Source organism: Pan paniscus, chromosome 3 (assembly GCF_029289425.2).
Source record: "Pan paniscus chromosome 3, NHGRI_mPanPan1-v2.0_pri, whole genome shotgun sequence".
NCBI classification, from domain to species: Eukaryota; Metazoa; Chordata; class Mammalia; order Primates; family Hominidae; genus Pan; species Pan paniscus.
This window is the reverse complement of record NC_073252.2, coordinates 85,061,161-85,080,145: the sequence shown is the minus strand read 5'-3', so window position 1 is coordinate 85,080,145 and position 18,985 is coordinate 85,061,161. Positions and strand designations below refer to the sequence as shown.

General features: G+C 41.2%; 1 protein-coding gene across 19 annotated transcripts in view; it reads right to left on the bottom strand.

The window, feature by feature from the left end:
• Positions 1-18,985, bottom strand: part of AFF1 (ALF transcription elongation factor 1) — a 257,647-nt gene that overhangs the window by 88,331 nt on the left and 150,331 nt on the right. For 18 of the 19 annotated variants that reach the window (XR_008625173.2, XM_034958884.3, XM_055111597.2 and 15 more), the window contains 2 exons: positions 17,130-17,250; positions 15,819-16,721 (listed from right to left, as the gene is read on the bottom strand). The exons of the other annotated variant lie outside the window; for it this stretch is intronic. Coding sequence is in view for 17 of the 18 variants with exons in the window: in XM_034958884.3 (XP_034814775.1) it covers positions 15,819-16,721; positions 17,130-17,250 (1,024 nt within the window). In the remaining variant the exon portion in view is untranslated. The remainder of the gene's footprint in view (positions 1-15,818; positions 16,722-17,129; positions 17,251-18,985) is intronic. 19 annotated transcript variants of the gene reach the window in all.

The window sequence follows — 18,985 nt, the reverse complement described above, 5'->3', positions numbered from 1 at the left end:
GTGGTGCATGCTTATTATCCCAGCTACTTGGGAAGGCTGAGGCAGGAGAATCGCTTGAACCTGGGAGGTGGAGGTTGCAGTGAGCCAAGATCATGCCATTGCACTCCAGCCTGGGCAACAAGAGCAAAACTCTGTCTCAAAAAAAAAAAAAAAAAAAAAAAAAAAAAAAGAGGTGAATCTACTATGCTTATACATTTAGACAACGTTAAAATAACTACTATAATTATGATGTAGATACAGCAGCTATTACATACTTACTATATGCCAGACATCGATATAAAGGTTTAACACACATTTTCTTACTTAAACCTATCTCCTTACAAAGAACTGTCTACCATTGCTATTCTACAGAAAAGAAATTGAGACTTGAACAGGTTAAGTAGTTTTCTTGTCTTATAACAGCCTCGAGAAGGTAAAAACAAGATTCAAACCCAAGTCTTCCTTAATCCCAAATCCATGCTTTTAACCACTACCTATACATAATGCCTAAAAGCCTCATCTAATTATTTCCAAAAACAGAACCTTAAAATATATCTTCCTTCCTTCCAACAACATCCAAACAGTCTTTAGCATCCAATGAATAACATGCTCTATTATATACTTATTCACCACTAGTTATAAATAAGTACCCACCTGTACCCTACAGAACACATGAGTTTTCTAACTAAGGGATTAATATTGCTAAAATCAAAAGAAAGAAAGAAACTTTTGTATGCTGATGAATGTTTAAAACAGGCTTCCTATTACTGGCTATAAAAATAAGTAATTTAAAATAAAAGGTATTAAAGGATATGCTATTGGACTTGGTATTGTAAACAGCACCACCATTTAAGTGCTATAATTCAAACTCTTTTGGAAAAAAAACATATATTTTACAGCTGAAAAAAGCATCGATAACTCCTGCTGTGGTCTGCATGTCTCTCTCCAAAGCTCCTATGTTGGACTTAAATCCCAAGGTGATAGTATTAAGAGGCAGGGCTACTTGGAGGTGCTTAGGTCATGAGGGCTCTCTGCCCTCATGGATGGGATCAGTGCCTGTATAAAGGGGTTTGAGGGAGCAAGTCTCTTCCATCTCTTCTGCCACATGAGGACGTAGCAAGATACACCATCTTGGAGGCAGAAAGCAAGTCCTTATCAGACACTCAATCTGTTAGCACCTTGATCTTGGACGTCCCAATCTCTAAAACTTTGAGAAATAAATGTCTATTGTTTATAAATTACCCAGTCTAAGGTCTTTTGTTATGGCAGCATCACTAGACTAAGATAATTATCCATTTTTTCATCACTCATACAGGAAAACTAATTCTACTTGGTGACAAGGAGGATAAGAATCCATGTTCCACAGTTTTGGGAACAGCCGTCTAAAAAGAAAAAAGTTAATTAGACTAACCTTGTTAGTATTTTGTTTTCCATATGAATGAATGAATGAATGCCTGAATCATACATTTAAAGACTTGTAGGAAAACATCTCTATGTTTGGATAGAGGGTCAAAAAAAGCAAAGTTTATTCTACTTTACCTAATTCCTTTTAAAAGTTTGAGAAATCAATCACATTTTTTTAAGGACATTTCATGATGACATTACCTTACTGAAAAGATAGGTCTTTTGCATGTCTGGATTCTCATGTCTTGGGTCTGCTCAAAGTGAGGAATAATCATACAGATAAAGAAATGCTTGAATTGACGGAGAGAACATTAACAGTTACAGGGATCAAGCAGGTGATATCAAGGGCCTAGTTAGGTCTGGGACAAGACAGCACATGCACCCTGCCTAAGGGGATTGCGCTGTAAGACTGTATGTTGCCAATTCTTCCCATTTTTAACACAAAAAATAAAATCCAGATTTCAATGTGAAGGTACTAATTTTTAGATGTTGGCAACTAAATTAATATAACAGTCTCTGACGCTCTGTGGGCAGCCACGCCCCAGTGTTGGTTTTAATGCTTCCTTCTCTCACAAGTGGGAGAACAAGGGAGTAAGAGATTGAGAGATGCATTCATTTTTAAGAGAAGAATCTCCTGTTGGGCTAAACATGGCCCAGTTTAAGGTACTATGGATATCTTCAGTTTCCATACAGAGATTCTGAATAGGTCCTCAGCCTGGAGGGGCCATGGAATGAGGCAGCCTCTTCCCTTTACTGCTGTGGTCTCCTCTCTGCTGCACAAGCTCCTGCCAAAGCCATGGGCATACTTTAGCGGATGGGCATACTCAGCCTGACAGATCACTAGAAACACGAACCAAGTAAGCAAAACAAACCACAGTGTAGTTATTTTACATGACTTGAATGAAATAAATCTGAACTACAGGTGAGTCATAACATAATAAAACACTCAATTAGGTTCAGAACAACAGACCAGTGTTTTCCCTTGTCTTAGCAACTAGTTCACTAGAATCTTGAGCGAATATAAGGGAGATAAAAGACCTCAGTACCTGTTTTATCCTTTAGTGCAAGACCATTAATCTACTAGAAAATTAAGCCCAGGTTGCCAGTCAGGCAATTTCAGGGTCAATAATTCCGTTTTTTTGTTGTTGTTGTTTTTTTGTGTGTGTTTTTTTTTTTTTTTTTTGAGACAGAGTCTCACTCTCGCCAGGCTGGAGTGCAGTGGCGTGATCTCGGCTCACTGCAACCGCCGCCTCCCGGGTTCAAGCAATTCTCCTGTCTCAGCCTCCCCAGAAGCCGGGAGTACAGGCGCCTGCCACCACACCTGGCTAATTTTTGTATTTTTAGTAGAGATGGGGTTTCACCTTGTTGGTTAGGCTGGTCTCAAACTCCTGACCTCAGGTGATCCACCCGCCTCAGCCTCCCAAAATGGTGGGATTACAGGCGTCAGCCACCGTGCCTGGCCCAATAATTCTTAAGTTACTAGGATACCAGTTAATGATACTGTTGTGGTCTAGAAGAGTGTATGCCCTACCCATTTGGATGACTCATTCCCAAAAAAGTGATTCCTTCAACAGCAAAATATTTAAAATTGCAAATCCTTTTCTAGATTAACAGCAGTTTTATTATATGCATTACTTTTAAGAAGTATATATACACACACACACGCTAAAGGAAATCTAGTGTCTTATTTAATACAAAAGAAAGCACCTATATATGAGACAGATGCATAAAACTTCCAACTTTTATAGCACATAAAACAATCTGATTAATCTCCAGGCTCAATTCTGAAAAGTACAGTAATTATGAGGCTGGAACTCAACTAAAAATTCCTAATGAATGGATTAGGCTGTTTATTTTTAATGTAGGAATGCCAAAAATTACTTAATACTTAGGTAGAAAATGGTGAAATGATTTCTCAAAAACATTATTGAACACTGCACCCATTTCCCAGTCAAGTGTCCTGAATAGGAAATTCAGTCCAGTACTTCACCCCTCTGTTAAGCCAAGCATTTAAGAGATTATCTTTCAGACTCCAGACCAGAGTGAGCTGGGTAAGAAATCCTCAAGCTGAGTACAGCGTAGCAAAGTTCCCATTTGGCTCCAGTTCTCACCTGTGCTAAACACAAAGGACAAACAAGCATATGAGACACAATTGACTTCTGCCCTCAAAATGTTTACCACCTGGAGAAAAAGCAGCAGGATGATACCAAGGGAGAAGTGCTGAAACTCGGGCCTGAGCAGTGGGGTGCACAGCAGAAAGTCATCTATAAGGGTCTGGGGGCTGCAGTGGAACAAGGCAGTACCAGCAGCAGGGCCAGAACTCAAGGCTGCAGAGACAGGTAAGAGGCAAGAAGACAAATGGACATATCTGGCTTTCTATCCTGAAGGTGATGGAGAGGTACTGAAGGATCTTGAAAAAGTATGACTTGATCTGATTTTCACTTAATCAAATCACTCATGTGAAATAATGTGGCATACTGAGAAGCAGGAAAACAGCAAGATGAGAGGTTAGAAAGAAGTTGTAACAGTTCAAGAAAGATGGTAAAAATCCATACTAAATGAGGGACAGAGAAAAGGAGAAGCTATGAATGTTTATAAAGTAATCTCCATAGGATCAAGCTGCTTTCAAAACAATGGAGTATATGACAGAAAGGAATTGAGAACTGATGACCAGGAAGGAGAACATTCTGTGTGTGAAGTGATACAGGGAGAGGGGCGCACAAAAAAATCCATTTTAGACAGGTTCAATTAAGATGCCTGTGCAACACCTACTAGAAAAGTCCAGTGGGCAGGTGGATAACAGAACCTAGATCTCAAAATACGTTTTAAGAGTTTTAGGCTAGAAAATCACTCTGGTGTTCGTGAGCAACGGCAGTTGAATCTTAAGTGCAAATGAGGTCACCAGGGAAAGGCTGCAGAATGAGAAAAGATGGTTGAGGACAGAGCCCTGGAGGAGGAGTGGGAACAGCAGCCTCCAAAGGAGATTAAGGCACGTGCAAAAAGGTAGAAGAAAACCCAGACAACAGGGGAGGAGAGTGTTTAAGGTGATGGTGGTCAAGTGTCAAATGCTACAGAGATGTCAAGTAGGATAAGGCCTGAAAGAGCATTCCTCGAATTCATCCAATACAGTCCACTAGTGGCTCCTGCCGGCAGAGGCAGTGGCGTGAAGGCACAGAGCAGGCTGCAATGGGTTGCAAGTAGAGGGGAGGGGAGGAGAGGAAGCAGGAACAGTGTTTACCTACTTCTGTCTCCAGAGCTTTTGCTGTGGAGGGAACAAGAAAGTAGTAATTAGAGAAGACACAAGAGTGAAGAAGGGTTTGTTTTGCTCTTTCAGTTGGGAAAGGCCTAAATGTAACTATAGACTATCATGAAAGAGCTGAGTAATAAGGGAAAGGTTTAAGCTAACCAAAGGTTGAGAGTGGGGGAGTTGAGAACAACTCCTTCTGTGAGATTAAACAGAAAGAGACAAATGGCGGCTGCTATGATTTGGGGGCGGGGGTGGCACTGTAGGTAGAAAGAACTGAGAGAATTCATACCTGGTGCTTCCTTCTCTGAAAGGTAGGAAGCAAAGTTAAAGGTCTCAGTGCAAGCTACATGGCCACGAAGACCAAAACTGAGTTTTACTCATCCTGTCATTTGAATCACCCGTGCCACCCTATATTTGCATGACTCATCAGATGCCAACATGAAAGCAAGGCCATGTGGAAAAACAGCACACTTTAAATAAAAGTGTACATAAGCCATCATTACTCCACAGAAACCATGTTTTGTGGCAGATGGAGCGCTGGAACTAGGAGCCAGGGTCCAGGTTTCATGTCTCCATCTCTGCCATTTACTAGCTTAAATTAAATTTAGAGACTCAGTTCCACGGCATGTAAAATGGTGACTCCTGCCAACTGCCATACTTAACTCACAAGGTTACTGTGATAATCAAGAGAGAAACAAATAAGTGCTTTGGAAATTAAAGGGGAAAGGGCACTACAAGATTTTAGAGTGCATACATTTTTATAAAGTGAACTGTTTACACCAGAGATTGCCAAGCCACGGGAATGCTGCTGTTCAGGAGTGAGCTCACAGAGCAACTAAGCCATCAGGCAGGGGTGGGGATGGTGGGTGGGGGGATGCTGAAGACAGCGGTGGGGGTTTAACACCATGGCAAACCCATTCTTAAAAGCTTGATAACCCCTAAGGAAATACTTTCTTTCACTAGGCTTTTCATTTGTTTACTTATTTTTAATACTTTAAAATCAAGTCTTAGGGGCTTTATTCACTTAGAACTCTTAACTGGGAATTAATGGTCCACTTGATCTAATTCCAACTTCATTTCTAAAGTACATTTCAATAAACAATACGATCAGTCTTCCTAACTCCCCAACATCACTAATTCCCCATTTTGATAACCCTCTGTCCAAATTCTTTTTCTTAAGGCCCAGTTCAAATTTCTACTCTAATCACTTCTACCACTACCAAGAGTTCCATAGTAGGAGTATGGAACTCATACTATGCACAAGGCACTGTCTTAAGTAATTCAAAGATTACCTCAGTATATTAGACCCACTTTACTTACAGACAAATAAACTGGTAACACAGGAAGGTTAGGTTCCTTGCCCAAAGCCTTACAGAATTATAAGCCCAAGCTGTACTGCCTGCCATGAAGCCAAAATAATTCTCCGCCTTTTATTAATGATTCTTGTTTTTATCTAAATTACTCAATAAATAACTAAAGAACTTCAAAAGCTGGCCCTATCTTGCCACCAGGCCCATCTCCCCACTGCTCTCCTCTGCCCATGCCCAACCTCCTGGAGCCACAGGCCCTGCCACTCCCACTAGATTTCCCTCCGTGTCTTGCTTCTATGTCTTTTCTCTTCCTAAGCCTTTAGCCTGGATGTACCTTTCACCAGAGTGCAAAGTACTTCAAAAGTCAACTTTTAAAAAAAAAAATGTACAGCTTCTACTTTTGAAAGGCAATATAATGTAGGTGTTGTGGTTAAGACTGTGGACTCTGGAACCAGACTACTTGAGTCTGGATTTCAGATCCACTGGTAAAAGCCTCCAGAAGCTTGGACAACCAATCTCTCTGTACCTCTAACTCTCTCAGTAAAACAGGATGGTAACAGTACCCTACCACATGGGATCATCGTGAATATGAAATGAGTTAGCACCTATAAATCATTTAGAATAGTTTTCATCATAAAGTGAACAAGGGGACTATGCCAGCAATGTATTATGAAGAGTTCCGTATTACCTTGCTCATACTGATTACACTTTGGATTTTTATGCTATGTCATAATAAATTTACTGTGCATGTGTCTTTCTTTCCTATTAGCTCCCTTTATATCTAATGGGTGTTCAAATATTTGTTGACAGAATGTAAAAATATGAATCCTTCTATGACAAAGAAATAAAGTTGTTTTTAAAAAACATTTTGTAAGAATGTTCAGATTATTTAATAGGAAAAAATTTTTTCACAAGTTCCCATGTTCTCGAGCATGAAAAAATGTTGGAAGTAACATAAATTCTAATTATACCATAGAATTCTATTTTAAAATTTTCTAAAATGCAACAGCAAATACTTGCTTCGGGGTATTTTAAAAATTGAGCTCTAAGGAAAAAAGGAATCTATAATATAGTGTGGGGTTGTTAAGAATACCTCGAAGAAATATACATAATACAGAATGCCTTCCTTTCTTAATTCATGCAGTTCAATTCAAAGCTCCACATTCCTGTCCAATATGAGTTTTCAGAGTTCTATTATTTGTAAACTGGAATAAAAAACCTAAGGTGATTTATCTAAAGGACAGAGCTAGAAATAGGACCTCTAATTACTTAAATACCAAGGCCTCTAGATTAAAACATTAAACCTCAAAACCCTTCAGCCAAAGGGATTAAGAAGATTAGAATGGGCTTGACAAATTACCACGGGGTTAGGAAAAAAAAAATGCAGAGAGAAAGTAGGCCAAATTTAAATAGGGAATGAAATGAAGTTCAAGAGAAAACTAATAGTTTGTGTGGACCCTAGACCTCTGTGGGAAAAACCATCAATAGAGTTATTTCAACAATTAAAGAAAGGAACAAAATCAATGTAAAAATAGCTGCTTATAGAGTTCTTGGGAAATGTGAACATGCAAAGTTAACCTTGGAAAATAATGTCAAATTGCTGTTGGCAACTGGAGAGAAGAAATACAAGACCAAAAGATAAAGTATTATGTTAACATGAACCAGGATCCTCTCAGGAGGAACTGTTTAAATATCTCATGAGTGTTGGTCACCCCTACCAAAACAGCCAAAATCAAACCACTAACTCAGTCATCAACAAGATTCCCCTTGGAATATCTGGGTTTCTGTCCCTGAAGATTATCAGTTGGCTCAAAATAAAACACAGTTAATCTAGAGAAGAGCTAAAATGACCCGGGTGGCTATGTGAGAGCCTGGGAGAGCACATGCAGTCTGGGAAGATTCAAAAGAGTTGAATGTCTATATCTTGGCAAAGGCACAACTGGAGAGACTCAGGGGGATCCAATAACCATCCACAAACATCTCAAGTGTGAAAACAAGGAGGAACAGGAATTTCTTATCCTGGTACCAAATGTACTTCTGGCATTTCCGAGAAGGAATAGAAAGTGAAATGCACAAAGTAAAAACAACTCCAATTAATACCACCCAAAAAGTTCTTCCAGTTTCAATTTTATGCTTTCCTCTTGGGCTACTATAAGCAATTCTATTCTTTGCATTAATTTTTAGCAATTTAAGAGCTTTTCAAAAATATTGTGTCTATATTACTTAAAAAGTTTCCTTCAGAGTTTAAAGTGTTTCTTCAAAAGATTGCCAGGTTCAGCCTGGGCAACACCCCAAGACCTTGTCTCTACAAAAAATAAAAATAAATCAGCCAAGCATGCTGCCATGTGCCTGCAGTCCTAGCTACTCAGGATGGAAAAGTGGGCATTGCTTGGACCCAGGAGTTCAAGGCTGAAGTGAGCTGTGATCGTGCTACTGCATTCCAGCCCGGGTGAGAGAGAGAGACTCTAAAGATTGCCAGGTTCCAGAAATTGCCTCTACTCAGCCAATAATGATTTTTTTCCTAAATTCTCCAGTTTGTAAATACTGGCTAAAAGTGTGGGGGGTGGTAGGGAGAAAGAAAGAAAACAAGCCCTACAGGCCAAACAAAATAATTTGTCTGCAGGCCCAACCTAGCCCTCAGGCTGCTGGTTTACAGCTTCTGCTCTAAAAAACCTGCCTGTCACTCACTATTTTAAAACTTCTATATTTAGATCTTTTCAGGTTTAAAATTTGGCCTCTGAAGTGCAGGTGACTTATTCTTCATGCTTTCTTACAAGCGGTTTGGAAGTCGTCTGCTCCAGGCACCACCCATGGCAGCAGGGAATTCTGCACACAGATAACTTTACTCTGCTATCAATTTCCTAACACATTTAGGTCATGTAGGTCTGCCCAGGCTCACTGAGGTCGAGCTTACAGAATCTAGAGTTACCATAATAAAACATTTTTAGAAAACGGAACCTGAAAAGCTAGATAAGATTGTGTCATAATCTTCTACCTTATGTTGGGGGCAGAACAATGAAAAACATGAGCTACGGAGGAAAAGAGGAGGAGAGTCTTGGGGATCCCACTTCTGTGCTTCTCCCAAGGCTACTCTGACGTCCTACTCAGGAATGAAAGCCCCATCCATCAGTTCAGTGTGATCCTTGTGCCCGAGACCCACATGTCGGGGGGCTTCTTGAGCCACTGGGAGGGGCCCCTGTAGCTCCCTGTGGCCCATAAGCTTTTCCGGAACAGTTGTCATTTCCAGGCTACAGAACAAACTCAGCCCCCCAGGGGAGGGCCTGGGAATTTTTATTTTTAACAATTTGTATTTTTATCAGGCTTCCCAGGTGATTCTGATGTGCTGCCAAGTTTCAGAATAAATGAAAAATTCCCTTTGATCTATGGTACTGGGCTTATATCCTGGGAAGAATTCTCTAATGGTCTCTGCACATGGTGTGGCATAAGCCAGTGGCACATGCTATTCCTTCTTCCTGGAATACTGACACTGCTTAAGCCCCAACACCCCTCACTTGGGCCACTCCTACTCACCTTCAGCTCTCATTCAAATAGTACTTCCTCAGAGAAGCCTTCCTCAGCTCCTTAGTTCTAAGTCACAATCCCCTCTTATAGCTCTTAGAATAGCTTGTAGTTTCCCTTATAGCACTTGTCAAAGCTTCTTATACATGGATCTGAGTGATTACTTGACAAATGTCAGTTTCTAATAGGACAGTTAAGGTCCAAGAGGACTGGAACCATCTGGTTTTGCCCACCATTTTAACCTCTCATCCCCAGCACCAGGCCTGGCACACAACAGGGGTTCAAGATATTTTGGTTAAAATTGCTGAATACATGATGTGTTTGTGAGAGTAAGCTGCTTAAATGTGTTTTGAGTGGTGCAGGAGCAGGATATGCACCATCGGCATATCCAGAAGTAAACCGCCTGAAGGTTTAGATCATGTCATAATAGGGAAGTCCCTCTTCTTGAGGTTTAAATTAAATATGGAAGTAGGAAAGAATGTTTGTACATGTGAATGCAAAGTGAATCACTATCACACAGTTTTCCACTGTGGGTTAATTCATGCAGTTGTTAGGCTGGTAGTTTATTGAAAATAGGAGGCTCAACTTAAGAGCTGCAATGAATCAAAGTGGTCCAACAATGAATGTACACTTGGGTCTTGGAAATTAAATGCAAGCATCTGGCAACAAAACGTTCCTAACACGATGTCACAAGAGGCCACAAGGTAAAGAGCAATTGCTTTGCAGAAATCAGTCACAATCAGGACTCAAAGCCAGACTGATCTGGAGGAGGAATTAAGTAAGACCATATAAGGATTCTTAGGTACATATGCTCAGTCCCAAGGTTTTAAATACCTACTAAATAAACACAAATCCCAAATTATTTTCAGTTCTGACATTTTCCCAGAGTTAGACTCCTGTTTATGACTGCCACTTGTCATCTCTACCTGGATACATTACAGCATCTCAAACCGAACACATGATCTTAATACATGACCCAACTAGAGTTCTTAGTTTTCCAGGTTATTTTCCTCTCAGTAGCTGGTATCATCCCACCATCCTTGCCTTTCAAATAAAAAGCCTACCAGCCTTGTTTGATGCCTCACCTCCCCTCACCTCAGGCCACTCCTATCTCCTGTCAATCACAGAGCCCTATCAGTTCCCTGCCAAACAGATCCAGAACTTGTCCACTTCATACCACGTACATGGCTACTATCCACCTACATGGCTACTACCCCAAGCCACTATCATTTCCTATCTCCCAACTGGTCTCCCTGCTTCCACCTTTGCCCCTCTCATCCATTTCCCACCCAGAAGCCAGAGTTACAGTTTTTTAAAAAGAAAAAAAAAAAGTAGATATGTCCCTCCCCTGCTCAAAATTATCCAATGGTTTCAATCACAAATAATACCCAAATGCCTTTCACGGCCAACAAAGCCTCCATGGTCTTACTCCTGCCCATGTCGCCAGTTCCATCTCACATCCTCCCCTCACTCTCAGTGTTCTAGCCATACTCCCCTCATTTCTGTTTATTTTGGGTGGTGGTGTGGGGGGAGGAGGGAGCGGTTGAGACAGGGTCTCACTGTCGCTCAGGCTGGAGTTCAATGGCAGTATCTCAACTCCCTACAACCTCAGCCTCTCAGGCTCAAGTGATCCTCCTATCTCAGCCTCCTGAGTAGCTGGAACTACTTTTAATTTTTTCCCAATAGCTGGGAAAACTTTTTAATTTTTTGATAAAACATCTCACTATGTTGCCCAGGCTGGTCTTGAACTCCTGGGCTCCCCAGGAGTGATCCTCCCACCTCGGCCTCCCAATGTGCTGGGATTAACAAGGCCATGCCTTTTCCTAAATTCAGGCCTTTACACTTGTTTCCTCTGCCTGAAATGAAATACGTCTCTGAGCTCTGCATGACTGACGCATGTTCATCCTCCATGCGAGGTGTCTCTGTGAAAGGTGCCTCCTCAGAGGGTCCTGTGCTGACCACCATTTTTAAGTCAGCCTCCTCTGATTCATCTCATCCTCATCACCCTCTTTACTTCTTGCGGCACTCTTATCAACGCCTATGATTTCATTATATCTATATTATCAATGCCCCCCATTAGAAGAGATGGTCTATGAGACCAGGGATCTGTCTACCTTGATCTCAGCTGTATCATCAAGAGCCTACTACAGTGCATGGAACATAGTGGAGGGTTAATATCAGTTTGTTGGGCTGGGCACAGTGGCTCACACCTGTAATCCCAGCACTTTGGGAGGCTGAGGTGGGCAGATCATGAAGTCAAGAGATTGAGACCATCCTGGCCAACATGGTGAAACCTCGTCTCGAATAAAAAAATATATACAAAAAAAATTAGCCGGGCGTGGTGGCACATGCCTGTAGTTCCAACTACATGGAAGGCTGAGGCAGGAGGATCGCTCGAACCCGGGAGGTGGAGGTTGCAGTGAGCCAAGATTGCGCCATTGCACTCCAGCCTGGCGACAGAGCAAGACTGTCTCAAAAAACAAAACAAAACAAACAAAATACCAGTTTGTTGAATGAATAAGTTAAAAAAAAAAGAAAGAAAGAAAAAGGAAAGAAAAAGAGGAATGATGAAAGATAAAAGTGAGGCCAAGAAACACACAGGAAATGAAACTCACTGTATCCTCCATGGCTCTGCTGTAGGTTCAGTCTGGGTGACAAATTACAACTCTTCCGGTCAAAAACACAAACATCTCACCACTGCCACCAATGCTGCCACCAAACAGCAAGTCAAAAGAACTGGGTGTTCTAGCTCTGGCTCTGATATTAACTACAACTTTTTGCAAAATGAAGGACTTTACCCTTTAAGACCTTATTTGCAAAATGAAAGAGCTGTGTCTTTAGCTTTAAAATTCAAACATTCTAAATTCAGTATATGATTTGGTGTACCCATCTCTGCTTATTCCACTTCTCCTTTTCAATAAAAAGCCTATCTAGCACATAAATCCTTTATCTGAAACCTGTGTCTAGGCACACCTCCCCACCTCCACATTCCATCTCAATGCCCCCAGCCTCGGGGTCCATGTGCATGAGCACTCACAGAGATGCCACAGCTTCTCTCTCTTTCACTTGTTATCTCTAGACAGAAAAGAGCGATATAAAGAAATCTCAATCTTCCAATTGGGCAGGTCCACCTCTGATGTGGCAACTCTGCAGCTGGAAGGGATCCACGTGAGATCGCGGAGTTCTGGGCCTGGCCTCAGATTGGTCACTTCACACTGCTAGACATCTTCCAGTTGACGTAAAACTAAAACAGACACTCCCGGAGAAAAACCAAGTGCAGATTTTTGTGGTCCAGACCTCTAGTCGGAAACTGACCTTTTGATAATTTTTTCCCTTAGGATCTTTGGAAGAATTAAACTTTAATTCTGAGCAAGACTTATCCCAGAGAAGACTATGAGTTTTTATAGTACCAACTAGAACATAAAACCAAGTATTTCCCATGAGGTGAAAGCAAAGGACAGGGAGTAAAGAATCCACACTTAGGTGGCTAGAGAATGAAGGAACATAAAAAGCAAAAAATAAAAAGAGTGACTTTCCAATTTGGGTTCATTTGTAAAATCACTATTTCACAGAAGCAGTGGAAAGGGGTAGGGGAGAAATGAAACAAACCACAAAACCCAACTATCCTCACACTCAGAGCACTAGGAAAGAGAAAATTTCCTCCGACTTGCCTTAGGACCAATTAAGCAAATAAAGGAAAATCACTCAGCTACTCCCACACCCCCTTCTCCCAGCTCTACCAAGAGACAGCTTCCCCTTCTGCCCCAAACCCAAAAATAACCCAGGCTATTGGTAATATTCTCACCTATATTCAAAGTTTACCTACTCTGGGGCTAATTTCCACATTTTTGGTCCTACATCTCTACACTTTCCTTGGGTTCACCAGAATAATAATCCTTGGATTCACAAGAAATATTAAAATTTGAAATATAAAATTCAAGTATATTTTTAAAACTTTCAAAAATACCCATTTTGCTAAGTGTATAAACAGAAAATTAATGCTAAGTCTGTGAAACATGAGATCTTCATTAAAAGAGCAAAATCAAATCCAAAACCTGACCAGGGAGCACCAAGATCCCCACCTTCCCGGATTGACGACTCCTTCATTCCATGCTCTTGGCTCCTAATTTGCCCTCAAAGGGGTCACCGAGAGCCCTCCATCTGTCTGACCCCCTCAGTTCCATCCTCCCACTCACCAACAGCGCCACGGGGCTCCCAGGCAGTTGGTATCACAGCTGCCGCTGCCTGGCATGAGAACTCGGGCCGAGACCAGAGGGAACCACCGCATTAAAGGAAATGCTGACTGTGAACAGAGGCTGCAGATGAAAGGTTTACTTCTACTCCATTGTTGACAGCAGATGCACTGGTGCCAAAAAAAAAAACCCCATTCTTCAATGACCAAATGTATGGAGGATTTTGTTCCTCAGAAAACATGCAAGAGCCAATTAACACAGTCCTATGTTCAAAATACATATTAAATATAAGGGGTTTTAAGACACTGAAGAATCTCAACTCAGCCTACTTATTTCCACCCAAGAAAACAGTAAGTTAACAGGAATCCTCTCCCAGAAACATCTACTAGGAAACCTAGGGCTGAATTACACAGGTTCTTTAAGCACCTCGTTCCAGAGAGAGAAAACTCAATTGTTCTCTAATTGCTTCATAAGTGTAGGCTGATCTCTATACTAGACTAATCTGTCCTGCAGCAAGGACCGATTTCTCTGGCACAGAATCTTGCACTTAAGCATATGGTTGGGCATTTGGTAGACAATGCAAATATTTGCTAATTTGTCTAAAAATTGTTTTAAAGCAATTTTTTAGGTTTGTTATTTTTAGAAAGAATGTTAAGTTGTCCCCCTTTTTTTTTTTTTTTTTAAACTGGGAACATACAGCTAACCCTATTTGATAAAGAAAGAAAGAAACTCTCATTGAGTTCTTTATTGCCTGAATTAGAAGGCAGGGGGAGTGACTGTTTTGAGGAGGGAGGATCTCACTTTATTTTGCCTTCATTCAGCTGCCTACCCCCACCTCCATCACAGCACAAAATGTTCAATAAATGGCTCAGTGCATTAAATCTTCTTAAGTTAGGATCAGAGATGCAGTTCTGCCATCTTGGTCATTTCTGCCATTGGTTTTACTCCTTCTTTCTTATTTTTCCTTGGTCCCCAAACAAGTGGCATTCAGAAGACATCTGGAAGTACTCAGCTGAAGAGCTCAGTGAGGACGGCACCCCAACCTCCCTCTTCTAAACCAGAAGCTGACACCAGAAAGTTACAAGTTGTCCTCCCGGAAGATAAAGGTTATCTTTCCAGGTAGGAATCACGCCGCCACCTGAGGAATTTTACCTTCTGGCATTATGTAAAACATATCTGGATGGCATAAATGTCTTTGAGCAATGGAGATGCAAATTAGAATGTTTATACAATAGACGTAACTAAACCATAGACTTTACATTAAAAGATAAGTTTTAAAATTCCCTTCAAACATTTCACTTCACACTACTAATCTTAATTTTGGAGAAATTGGTACCACTTTAAAATTTCAGTGACAGAATGTATGCTCTAATTCTCCTCATTCAAACACAATGCTGCTGTTTATCCATGCAGTAGAAAAAGAAATATTTTTTTCTTGGTTTTAAAAAGTACAGCATTTGGGTTACTTTTAAAACCCATAATTGAATAACATTCTGTATTATATTTGTGACTCACTCTCAAGTGAAATGTCACCGTATACCCACTCTTCTTTTTTAGGTGATAAATAATAAAATATTAGAACAGAACTTTAGTTATAAAGCTCCTTACAATTTACAGGGAACAAGTCCTTCTAAAATAATAAAAATTCAGAGACTCTGTCATCTTGTTTTTACTTTTTTACGGTTTAGAGCCCAGGAAAAATTAACTGGGTCTGAGGAGGTATTAATTAAAAAAATTTTTTTCGTGTTGACGTTGTTACCCCAGTGTCTCCCAAAACAATAAATAAGACACCTGAAAACCTTCCTGAAACTTTCTGGTAACCGAAATCTTCTCTCTCTTGATTGGGTTTTGGATCCTACAGGTGTATCTATTTTTTGAAACACAAACTGTACTCTTATGATCTCTATGTTTTACTGTATATAAATTTTGGCTCAATAAAAAGGTTCTCTAAACCTTTCTGCAAACTGCATTTCAATATCTATAATCAGTCGTCCATCTCAGATCTGGGTTTTTTGCGGGTTATTAACAAGATCCTAAAGCCAAAAAGAATTCCCCCTACCCAAAAGCCATGGACTAACCTCCCCACCTTGCCCCACATCCTCCAGACATTTTCATCTCAAATCCGTCTTCGAATTGGAATTCCCCAAGATAAGAAATTCCACACACCTCAACTGACTGAGAAGGCATCTTCAGTTTGGTGAGCTTGGCTTTGGCAGGCACTTTCAAGTCTGTTTTTTCAAAGGTCTGCTGTCGATAGTCCTCCGGCAGTGGTTTCAGTTCAGGGGATTCACTAGGGGCCTGATCTTGACCATCCATGGGCCGGACATAAGCCGTGGGCTTCTGCTGCACTGCAACACTTTTTGAGGGGAGGGAGGGAGGTGGAAATGTCTGAGAAGGCGGCTGGGCAGGGGCCACCAAACTGTCTTGAGGGGTCTCTTTATCATGGACTTTCACTGCTAGGTCCTTGGGAGATTTGGCTGGGCAATAGCCTTTACTGTTATTGCTGCTGCCATGAACCTTGCTGCTTCCTTGCATCCGGGGAAGAGTTTGCTGGTTGGAATGTATAGGTGACAAAGGGGGAACTGGGGAAGGCAAAGAGGAGATTAAGGGAGAAAGCTCCCTCCCTGGAGCCGAATCTGTCACCGAAGCACAGTGGTCTCCGTCAGCTCTTCGGTCACCTTTCTTGTGATGACTAGAGCCGAACCCCTCCTGACCAAGGCGATCCTGGGTCAGGTGCTGGCTGTCCGGTGGGCCGCAGCTTTTGGCATGGAGACTTGGCATTGGTTCAGTTCTTGGCTGCGCCATCTTTGGATTGTGGCTAATGTTGCCAACAGAAAGTGGTCCAGACGCAGGAGTGTGAATGGACTGGTGGTGGACACTAGTGTGGAAGGAGCTGGATGGAATGCTGCTCCCTTTGTCAGGAATTAAAGGATATTTCGGCTTTCCCAACCTATTTTCAGAAGCATCCAAGCGATGAGTGTGAGACTTAGTACTAAGGAACTCCTTCACTTCTTCGTAGTTTCCCAACATGTTCTGTATTCGACTAGACAGCTCATCACCTTTTGCTGTCTGAAAAAAAAGGAGAATTTGAGAATGAAAAAAAACTAAGGAAAACTACCATTTAACAAACCACGTTATATAATACTATTAAGGAAAAAACTCCGAACTTAATGTACGACATGTAGAATTTAATGTGCCATTTTAACTCAATTCCCCTGTTGAGAAGACTATCATGGATACATATTACTAACTGTAGGAGACTAGCATTACAAAAGAAAACCACAAACTTTGGTAATTCTAACAACGTTCAGAGAATTTTCATACTTTGTTTTCAAAAATCTCTAGAATAAGTTAGAGTAAGTTATCTTATTTTCACAGCTGTGACCCTTGTTCGAACTCAATTATACTGAATTGTTTCATCATAGGGTTCAATATTGTGATAAATCAGGACTTCAATGTCTAGTGTTCAGTAAATACCTTGTAGGGCTCTCCAAAAAGGGGAATCTTTTCAGGAAATGCCTCTTTCTCTTGGTGGGCTTCCTGGTTGCGTCTTTCCTTCTCTCTAATTCGAAGCAGGTTTCTGTCGTCATTGTACAAACTGTTTCAGATGCCACAAAAGAATGAAAACAATAAAATTTATCAGTCTCCAAGTTTTGTCAGGCATACTTACATGTGAGAAGGGAGGTGAGGACAGGTCTGGGAAGAAGCAGTGATGACGGCTGTGATTTAAAGAAAGCCTAAGTTCCTTAACCCAGCCTTAGGGTGAGGCCTCAGTCACTTGGCTGTGACCCTCCAGCCTGGGGTCCTGGCTCCCAAAACCCAAGCATTCACTCTGGGCCATGGTCTCCATCATGGCTCAGGACTGGTTCCAAACTGAACAGCCTTTTACAGGCAGCAGTGGAACTGAGACAAGATTAATGATATTTTTATTTTCAGCTTGCAAAATATGGGGTAGAGGTGGAAGCTTTTCATCTGCAGGAGTCAGCAGGATGTGAACTTTAGAAAGGCCGTTTTCCTGGATCAGTAGCGTACATTTTGAAAGATTAAAATCAAAAGGCTTATTTCATAATTAAAAGATTACCAGGCACCCAAAACAGCATTTACTTTCTCAGCCTACTCTACTGGGAGTGTCTTGGCATGTAAACCCCACAAAAAATGATTTTTATTTCTCATTTCAAACGTCAAGGATGAGAAAATCCAATTATAGATGTCAGCTCTACCGACGGAGAACGCTTTATAATCTGACTGCCCTACTTAAAACACATAAAAATGTATCCTAAATCATCAGCCCTGGCACTAAAGGGGTTAAACGGCATTCAACGAGAAACAAATCAGAGATGGAGACCAAAAGTAGTGCAGTTTTAGCCAACACATAAACCAAAAGTGGACCTGCCTCATTGTCAGCACCAAGGGTCACTTCCCAGCCCTCACATGCAATGTATGATTAAAAAGTGAAATAAGAACTATAAAATGACTTCTGTCTTCATAGACTTGCTCCTAGGGAATCTACTGAATGTTTTCTCCCAATGCCATTTGAACAAACAGGAAAATATTTGATTGTCTAGTTAAGGCTGTCGGTCGGTACCTTCGGAAATTCTAGCCCTGATGTCAGACGCCCTTCCCCACCCCCTTTCCTGGCCTCTTTGCCCTCTTCTGACTTCTCTTATTTCCTTTGACAAAAGCCTACTGGTCTCCCTGCCTCCCCCACATCTTATCCCTTTAATTCAGCCTTCTCATGAAAAGAAACCTGATTTAAGGCCCTGGTTCTCATGTCACGATCCATATTTTAAAAGCATTTGATGGCTCTTTACTACTGCAGAATAAACTCTAAATTCTTGCTTTGGCATTAAAATTCCCCCATAATCTGACGCAGATCTACTCTCTAGAAATTATCTACTGTCTCCTTGCAGGCCTGCCACATGCATTCTACTTGACAGTCAGTCAGTCACGTCCATCCCCTGAGCATACCCTGTAAGGCAGCCTCTTGCTCTAATTTCCACCAGGCTCTCTTTACTGAAAGATAACCAATTCTTCCAGAGCCAGCTTCCCTAGGAAGTATGACTCTCTTACAAACAACCTCTACATTCCAGTCACACCTGACTACTCCCCATTCCTCAGTGATATCCTAGACTTTGATGCTTTCATTCCAGCCACAGATTTCCACTGCTTCTCTCTCCACCACACACCCCCATCCTTAATTTTCAGCTTCTGGCAAATCTCTGGAATGATTCAAATGTCACTCACTCTAAAGGCTTCCTCAAATCCACCAAGTATGTGCTTACCTAACACATCAATTAGTTCTCTCTCCTCCTCCCTTCTCCCCTAGCATGTGA